General features: G+C 42.9%; 1 protein-coding gene across 2 annotated transcripts in view; it reads right to left on the bottom strand.

Moving 5' to 3' along the window:
- PREX2 (phosphatidylinositol-3,4,5-trisphosphate dependent Rac exchange factor 2) overlaps positions 1 to 9,284 on the bottom strand; it is a 397,279-nt gene that overhangs the window by 106,910 nt on the left and 281,085 nt on the right. For both annotated transcript variants that reach the window (XM_019527766.1, XM_019527767.1), the window contains exons 31-32: positions 6,281 to 6,322; positions 946 to 1,163 (exon numbers count right to left, since the gene is read on the bottom strand). In XM_019527766.1, the coding sequence (XP_019383311.1) occupies positions 946 to 1,163; positions 6,281 to 6,322 (260 nt within the window). The remainder of the gene's footprint in view (positions 1 to 945; positions 1,164 to 6,280; positions 6,323 to 9,284) is intronic.

Below are 9,284 nucleotides of genomic sequence, written 5' to 3'. Positions count from 1 at the left end.
ACCATCCGGTGAGTGCAGGGCTTTTTTTTTGTTTGTTTTTTAAGTGCTGGGATGCTGGGGCTGGGTGGGGCAGCCAGTTACGGGGCTGGAAGAGTGGGCAGGAGTCAGGGGGCACTCAGAGGGGATGTGGAAGCAGGCAGGGGATGGGGTCTGGTGGGGGTCCCCCCATGATTCCCTCCACCCTCCTCCAGCCCCCCCACCCCATACCCTATTTACCAGCACGGAGCCTGGTTCCAGCTCCCTGTGGCGGCAAGCGGGGACTGCGTGAATCTCCAAATCTTCTATGAATTGATTCAGAGGCTTCAAATCCATTCAAACCTTTTAACTGGTCTCTGATTTGGATTCAGAGATTTGGCTGCCAAATTGGGCCAAATCTCCTCCGAATCGAATCAGCAACCAAAGCTTCGCCCAGCTTTACTACCTATGTTTCCTATGTGGATCCCTGTTGAATTCATAACTGGCTTTGAGAATGATTTGTGCTACAACAATCTGGTCCTTAGAATCTTTACTTACCCATGGAAAGCGGAGATTTTGCATGACACTTAGGGACTGAATATTTTATTTCCCTTACATTGTTAATTATAGAAACCAAAAGTTGTTGCAATCACTTGATGCCATACTTATTCTTCAGAAGGGAAATAACTAGAATAGTTGAGTAGTATCTAGTAGCAACTTGGATTTTTTAATCACTCCCTTTGTGTTCCTGATACATCTGCTTAATAACTAGTAACTTGAAGCAGCAACGTATTATTATGTTTGTAACAGTAATAATTTCCCATATCAGTAATTATTTGAATTGCAAAGTTCCTGAATACCAGCTAATAAAGTAGAAGGCTAAACATAATGAGTGCAGGTTATTGTATTCATAATGCAGCTTGCTTCACACTGCCCTTAGGCAGCAGAATAAATTGTTGCATTGATCAATGCGGTTACTAGAAATCTTACCAAGTTAGGTGACAGCAATGACTGGAAATGAAGAAGAACACCTGCATTAGCTATCTGTTCCAACCACCTTCTGCTGGCCTCTGAAGTCTCCATTTCATACTCTTTGCTGTTGTCAAACATCTGATTTAATGCAGCCATTAGTTGCTCAGAAAAAGCACAGACTGTGGCTACTAGACTTTGGCAGAAGACCATGTCTCGTCTGAGCTGTATTTCACTATCTGTGAAGGGTAAATCAAAGAAGGAAAAGCAAAGAAAAGAGAGAGAATAAATTAACTGTAAAGCAACTGGATTGCAAGTTTTCTTGTTTTAAGAGCAGTTGTTCTCTAGAAAAAAAACTCATATTGCAGAAAACCTGGATACTAATTACATTTGGCTCCTTCTCAGGAAAAAGCCAAAATAAATTAAAAGAATGGTTTAAAAAGCTAAAACCCACAAAACAGAATTTGGCTGGCATAAGCTCATCCTTCATTGAAGCACTGGCCACCAGCCAATGGAAAGGAAGTGTCCTTCCTCTCAGACTTTGCTTGGTACCCAACAGACAAGGCTGTTTGGTTCCCAAAGAAGTGATACCTCTTTTAATAGCATCTGGGATTTACTTCATTGATTTGTAGTGTGTAATACCTGCAGTTCATGAACTACATATGTTCTTTTTAATAACATAAAGGGTCTATCCATGAAGGCTGATAAAGATGTTGGGATGCATCTGTGAAGAGACAGAAGCAGAGCTCTCCAGCTCAAAGCAAGGAGATGCAAATTTGAAAAAATTAACAATGTGACAAGCCATTTAAAGCAAAAAAAAAAATCCTCGCATTATAGGGTATGAGCGACTGCATAGCTTTGTGACTCAATCCCTTTTAATTCCAGTAATGTAAAAATTAAGCAGCATGATCTTCTATTTGCACTTTGGCAGTCATTTACACCTGGTTGAAGCAAATACATGCTTTTTCTCATTTGGTAAAGTTATACACCCTTTTCTCTATTGGTATAAATGACAAAGTAAAGGACAATAGTGACTAGAATCAAACATAAATAGGCAGGATATCTACTCTGTTCCCAGTAAAGCACACTTACCTGCAACTTTGGCCACATCTATGATCATTAGCCAGTTACCCTTTTTATCTGCACCATATAAGCCAGTAGGTGTATCTTTCTAGATTTTCAGAATACTGCCCACAGAAACCAGTGCTTCTCTATGCCAGTTCTACTCTGGGCCTTGATAGCTTTCAACTTGCAATGCTGCAATTTCCTTCTCTAGGACCTCTCCAGGCTCCAGTTCTTTGGAATCTCGCACTTACAGAATTTTCACATCTATAGAGAAATGCAATATTGTCCCATCTCATATAATTCCAGTGAGCCCCCCCATAATACAAACTGTTCTTTCTGCTTTTACCACCCTTTCATGAACCTTTCTCTTGCAAACTGGGTTCTCTTTATGCTCTTAACTCATATTTTCATTTGTCTATCCTCAACCCTACATTTTAAACACTTCATATTTTATTTTGACATTGTTTATAATAACAAACTCAACAGCTTTCTGTGTAACTACTTTTATTAAAACCTCATAAATGAGAGCTGTAGAATATATAATAGTGTGTCAACTCTGCAAATCTTATTTTATAATATTAAACTTAATTTAACCTAAAAAAATTGTTTAAAATGTTCAGCCTTATTAAAAGGGAAACAGTTCTCTCTTTCATGAAGAACCTCAGTTTCTTTGGATATGGTTTGTTCTCAGATACCTGCCACAGAATATTACCAAAGAAGTATGTCAGCCAGTTACAACCCCACTCCACTCCCCCTACCCCCAGAAAAAATCAAATGAGTTCTGCACACAGATTTCTTATTGATATTACACATGTGGGTTCTTTAAGGCTAGGAACAGACATTGAAAAAGCCTAAGCCTGAATTGATTCACTCTTTGCAGGTTAGTCTAAGCTGCTCAGCTTAAACTGATTAATAACAGGACAGACATTCTCTGTTAAATCAGGAAATGCAGGCACATCCCTGCAGTAGCTCAAGCCAGAAGCCAGGACGGGGGGATGCTACAGCATGCCTGCCAGCCACTGCCAAAGGGGAGGGAAGAGAGAGGCCCTCAAAGGCTCTCACCCCTCCCTGCTGGAGCAGAGTGGGCATGGCCAGGCACCAGCTGGGGCTAGCAGTACACACAGGATGCCAGCCTGGGTGGGAAGGGGGAGAAACTGCTGCTAGACTGAGGAGTGGGGATGGGAAAAAAGTCCTTGCTCTGAAGCAAACAATTTGCAAAGCATACAACAGGGAACTACCAAAAATCTTTGCCTAAGCTAGGATACAGCCCAGTAAAACACAGCATACACAATTTAGTCTAACTTAAAATGTAAAGCAGGAAGACAAGAGAAAGCCTTGCGTAAGTCATACTAATCCTGGGGGCAAAGCCAGGCATTCCCAAAGGCCTTGTTTAGGTTTCACAAGTTCTACTTTATAGTGTAAATGTAGCTCTCTGCTTTCTTTATCTGCAGCTTCCAGTCAGAAGCTGTCTGCAACTTCCCCTAACTCTATCTCCAGCACATACATGTGATGATTGTCAGGTCTTTGCCAACATTTCCCACCTCTCAGCCTGATCCTGCAGGTCTTAGCTCTGGACTCCAGACCACTGTGGAATTAATCCCCGCCCTGACTGCAGGCAAGCTGGACAGAGGGAGGAATTATTTCCATCTCTGCCTGGCTGCAAGAAAGCCATGGAGGTGTGGCTGGGGCTGGCAAACCCCAGCTGCAGTCCGCAGGGTTTGCCAGTGCAGGGAAGAGGGGACAGAGGGAGGAATTTCCCTCAGGGGCCATGGCAGGCCAGCGTCTGGCCATGCCCCGCCCCTGGTCCAGCTAGAGAGCAGAGGGGAGGGGCCAGCAGAGAGCCCCACCCAGCCCAGAGAGCATGCTGTGATGCTGGGGGTCATCATGGGACATCATGGCCCCAGAGGCAGAGCGGGGCAGGGAGGAGGTTTAGTCTTCCCTCTACCCACACTAGCAGCCGGGTCTGTGCATCGTTGCTGCAGTGCTCACTCCCTGCAGCAAAATAGGCCCCCTGCTCTCCCCTCCACCAGACACCAGAGGGAGGTGGAATAACACTGTCCTTGACCCCACCCCCAAGAGGCCCTGCTGGCTGGTGTCTGACAATGTCCCCCCCTCCCTCCAGTGTCTGGTGGAGGGAACAGCAGGGGTCTTATTCCACCAAAGGGAGTGAGCACAGTGGCAATGCCAGGCAGACCCAGCTGCCAGTGGGGGTGGAGAGGAGACTAACCCCCCATCCCTGTCCCCCTCTGCCTCAGGGGCCATGGTGCTCCACTGCTGCATCAGAGAGGGGGAAGCACCAGGCAGACCTGACTCAGGTCACCGCTGATGGGACTGGGAGGGGGAATTAAACCCCTCTCCAGCCAGTTCAGCCCAGGGTGGCTATTCCTCCCTCTCCCCCCCGCCCCACTGCACATTTCCTTGCAGCTGAGGGTGCTCTCTAGTGCTCCCCAGCTCCTAGCCTGAGCAACTGCAGGTGCGTGCCCACATTGCCTCAGTCCAGACAGAATGACTGTCCTGTTACAAACTAATTTAACCTAGGTAGTTTAGACTAACCTGCAAAGGTTGAATCTATTCTGGCTCCAGCTTTTTGAATGTCTGTCCCTAGCCCCTAAGGGAATGATTTACTCTTGGGAGCCAGAGCTAAAATGAGAATCTCAGAGTTTGAACTCAAAGGTTCAATTTATATTAAGTTTATATTATCTTAACCCATTTCTTAAAAATTTTCCCACTGAGAAGGCGCATCTATACGTGCCCAACTGCTAATGCAAATACTAAATGACAGCACGGTACCCGCTGGTACTCTGCAGCCCCAGTGGCGCAGGGGTCATTTCCAACTGTATGTTGCTGTAGCAATGAGCTACAGCAATGTAGCTTGTTGTACAGAGACATAGCATCTTGTGTCAATGTGCCCAAAGAGAAATTTCTAACTTTCCATTTCCTAAACATAACAAATTTTTTGAACAATTTCAGAATTTCTGTAAGAACAGGAATTCAAGTTTAGTATCTACTGCACCTGATTTTCTGGAGGTAGTTTAGCTGGAGATCTTCTTGCTAGCAATTGTGCCTCCAATTAATTGTATCTGCTAAACTAACAAGCCTTGTAAGTATTGAACCAAGTCAATTTTTCTACACTAGCTATTCTCAATTTAAATCCTTTGGAGAATTATTAATGAAGGTAGTAGAGGCATCTAAGAAAGTACAAGAGAGAAGACAGGCATGATATGGGTGTGTTCAAAGGGGTCTGGAAGAATATATGAGAAAAGAAGTTACCAGAATGGCACCACCTGGGAAAAGGGGAAGAGGAAGACCAAAGATGAGATGGAGAGATATAGTAGAGAGGGACATGAGAGAGAAGGAGATAGTATGACCAAAACCAGTGGAAAGCCAGAATCCACAACAGCAACAAGCAAGGGAAGAAGAAAAAGAGAAAAGGAGAATTATTAATAATTATAAAGGAAAACCTTAACAAAATTTTGTTCCATTTTCCTTTATTTAATGCTGTGGCTTGTCAAAACTGTTTGGTGTAATAGGAATGTATATGGTACTGGAGTACAGTTATAATAATGGGTTTTATCATAAAATGCCATTGCCTCACTTGGCATTCAACCACCTGCAAAAGTTGTAGATTGCCCACTTACTTTTATAAGTTTGCATATTTCAAATAGTTATTAATTCATGAAATTATGGTAAAGCAGCCCACAGAACATGAAGAGCCATTTCCAAAAAGTAGGACCATCATTTTTTTTCAAACTACCCAATATATACTGAGCATAATTAAGTGAAAGAGAAGAGGGTGGAATGGCAAAGCAAGAAAAGATAACAGAGAAAGTAGGACAAGGGGAATCTGGAAATAAAGGGAGGGGGGAAAATGAATGGGAAAATAATGATAAGGGTCAGAAAGAAGGCAGAGAAAAAGATACCAAAAATATTTCAGACTAATTCAGGGCTTTGGCAGCACTTCATGTGTTGAGATCCAAAGTAAATGACAGGGCAGGATGTTTGGAATACAACACAAACATGACATGAGAATTCTGTCTTGCTTGTTACGGCTTTCAGTTAATATTTCCTGTCCCCTCAGGAATCCTTTGTGAGCTTGGGAAGGGGAGAATTCCACATTGCATCAAACCTGGGCAGTGGAACGATCCTTGCCTCGGCCTCCCTGGGGAATTTTGGTTGATCTATAGTCAGAGCAACTCAACAGTAAATCTGTGAAGACAGATTCTACTGCTTCAGAAAAACAAAGCATAAAACCCCCTTAAAATTCAGATTGGGACTTGCCCATTAAAATTACCTGTGTATTCAAGAAGTGCCAACAGCAGTCTTGCCTTCACCTCTGGGGGGAAAAAAAAGTTTTAGGATATCATCAGAATTATTCTTTATATTGATGTATTTGCAATTCTCCTAACGTCATACTGATATAAGTTGAGTGACTTCACTAAAGTCATTCATGTTTAACACCTATGAAATGGTAAATCAGGTTCATTTTTCATTACAGTTAACTTACTTTTACTTCACACTTGGTTAAATTACTCATAATCCAAGATCCAGGTCCTAAAAAGGGAAGTGTGCAGGTGGAGTATCCCTCCCTCCTGTGTAAGTATCCCTCCCTGGACCTCCCCACCGCACAGATGTGGAGGTCAGTTTTAACCAAGTGTGAAGTAAAACTATACCATAGCAAAATGGCCATTCTCATTTTTAAGGATTTGGGAGTTTTGTATAAACATTTTGTACAAGTTAAACATTGTTATGACCTGAAGCCATACAACAGTCAGAAAACATCTTAATTTGGCATAAAACTTTTAAACATTTCAGAACAGGTTAAATCATGTTGCACTTCTAGCAAATAAAAATACTGAAAAGTCATCTAAAAATGCAGCAGTTTGGATCTAGAATTTGAGCTAACATTTTCTCTTTCATAATTTTGAAGGGAAAGGACATTGTTACTGCTTTTGAGTCTATCTATATTTAGTAAGAATAAATTTCACAAGCAATGTGTAAGGGAAACAAGTAATACACCTACTCATATGAAGATTCTGATTTCATGAAAATACTGCTTGTTGATCATAAAAAGCACAAAATGTTTTATATTTCATCAGGGTATGAAATGTTATGGTTCTGTAGCAGAACCATGAACAGAACAATTCTCCCAGATCTGAGCCTAGTGCCTTAAAGCTCTTTCTTCTTATGACAGTCTGTCAGGGTTACAGTTTTACCAGGTTTTTAATCACAATCACACCCTTTCTACAGGCTCTCTGAGCACACTAATCCTGGCTTCTCTGTAAAGGTGAGCCAGAAATTTCCTTAGTTTCAGAAACAAAACCTCTGTTTTACTACACACCTTTTTGTAGTGTAAGCCATGCTGGCTTGTCTCCTAAAGGGAATTTACGTCTACGGTGAAAGAATGCAAATGAAAAGAAATTCAACAGTGCAGGCAGCTTTTCCAAAAGAAGCCAACATTGATATAGTTAGTGTCTGTGTAGTCATGTGATGCAGAGTCTTTCATTTAACATAGCCAAGCTATACTACGGGCAGTGGACTGGGACCATAGGGGACCACCACTTCAGCAATTCAGTTGCCTCTACAGTATGTCATTGTATTATCTCAAGGACCTATACTTCATCAAGTATATAAGTATGTGGAAAATGTAGGAAGACAAGCCAGAAAAGTATAAAGCAAAGCAAAAGACCCCCAAATTCCAAGTTCGTCTGGAATGTATCCTGACTATCCCTCTGAGGATATTCATACAGTGCACAGTGTAATGCCATGTAGGAAGATACCCAAGCTACCTCTAATCTCCAGTATTCAGACTTTCCTGCATGGCACTGCATTGTACATTGGAAATATCCCTTTAAACAACAGACCCTTCATATTTATCCTCTTTGTCATCAACTCTGTGGCAACATGTTAAAAGTTAATATCCACTCCTTGGGGTGATCCTTTTTCAAATGTAGGGTGCCATCCAGATCTTTGCTGGCCATTAAGTGTTAACTGAGGGTCTGCCTACCTGGGAAAGTTCCTGAAAAGTAACCTAGAGCAAGGATGTCATACATGGCCTGCGTGATGGATCCAGCCCATGAAGCCATACGATCTGAACCATGGGTCTCTGAACCAACCCCACACACCACATGAGGCATGTGCCAGCCTCAGCTCCAAATGCTGTATGTGATATGCAGGTGGACTTAGCACTGCGCATGCTATTCACAGCTCAGAGGTTTGGTCCAGGGCACCTGGACCAGACTGGCTTTGCCTGCTGGGCCAGGGTTAGTCTGGCAGGGCACCACATGCAGGACATGCCCCATGTTGGTCCCCTGTGCCACAGGAAGTATGTATGGCTGATCCAGACTATGCTCTGTATGCAGCACAGGCCAGCCAAGGGGCTTACTCTGCACACGGTGTGCAGGGTAGACCTGGCATTGCACACAGCATGGGGGAAAGTCTCATGAACAGGCTGCATGTTATGCCCTGTGCACTGGCTCTGGCATGTATGAGCAGCTTGGGGCCAGATCCTGACAGGTCCCATAGTCAGCACTCCGGACCAGTCCAGAAGGGTACTGTGTGCAAACCCTGCCCCAGACCTCTTTGTGCTGCATGCACAGACAGTGCAGTTGGTCCCAATCCAGCCCACAGACTGGCCCAAAGACACTCATCCAGCCTACAGGGCTGGATGCATTTGCTACTACTGACCTAGAATGTGGATTTACAGAATACTAGCTTCTCCCAACTAACTCCCATGAGCATACTTATGGTATGCAGCAAGTGTAAGCTTGCTAAAGGGAAGTTTCTGTGTCTAGCTGCTAGATACCTATGCACCATTTACCTATATGTCACTTCACATCTAATGTAGGGAAGAGATTAACTCATTCATCCCTAGTGGTTCATAATACATAGGATGTGGGGAAATAGAGCATGTATATTTTTATATGGATATTGCAAAAATGTTTATATTTTCATATACTAGATGGGGAATAAGTCATTGAGATCATCTCACTGTCGACCCAACCAAATGGTTGAGGAGCCCCAGGTCCCCTGCAGTCTCCGCCTACTGCCCTAACTACTTGACTGGAGAGACTATCTTACTACATTTGAAAAAATAGGCTTTGATGTTTTAATGCATATATTAACATTTTGTCTTAGGTGATGCATCAAACCTTGAGTTCATTGACAGTCTGATTTGGATTTTGTGTACACTTAAAGACCAACATTTTCAAACCAGCAGCTGCTGATTTTGGGTGCTGAATTCAATTGCCACTGTATTAAAACCGTATATTGCTACTAATTAAATAGAAGGCACGCTA

Source organism: Gavialis gangeticus, unplaced genomic scaffold (assembly GCF_001723915.1).
Source record: "Gavialis gangeticus isolate Ggan-Ray unplaced genomic scaffold, GavGan_comp1, whole genome shotgun sequence".
Classification (NCBI taxonomy): domain Eukaryota; kingdom Metazoa; phylum Chordata; order Crocodylia; family Gavialidae; genus Gavialis; species Gavialis gangeticus.
This window is presented reverse-complemented; position numbering and strand designations above follow the sequence as displayed.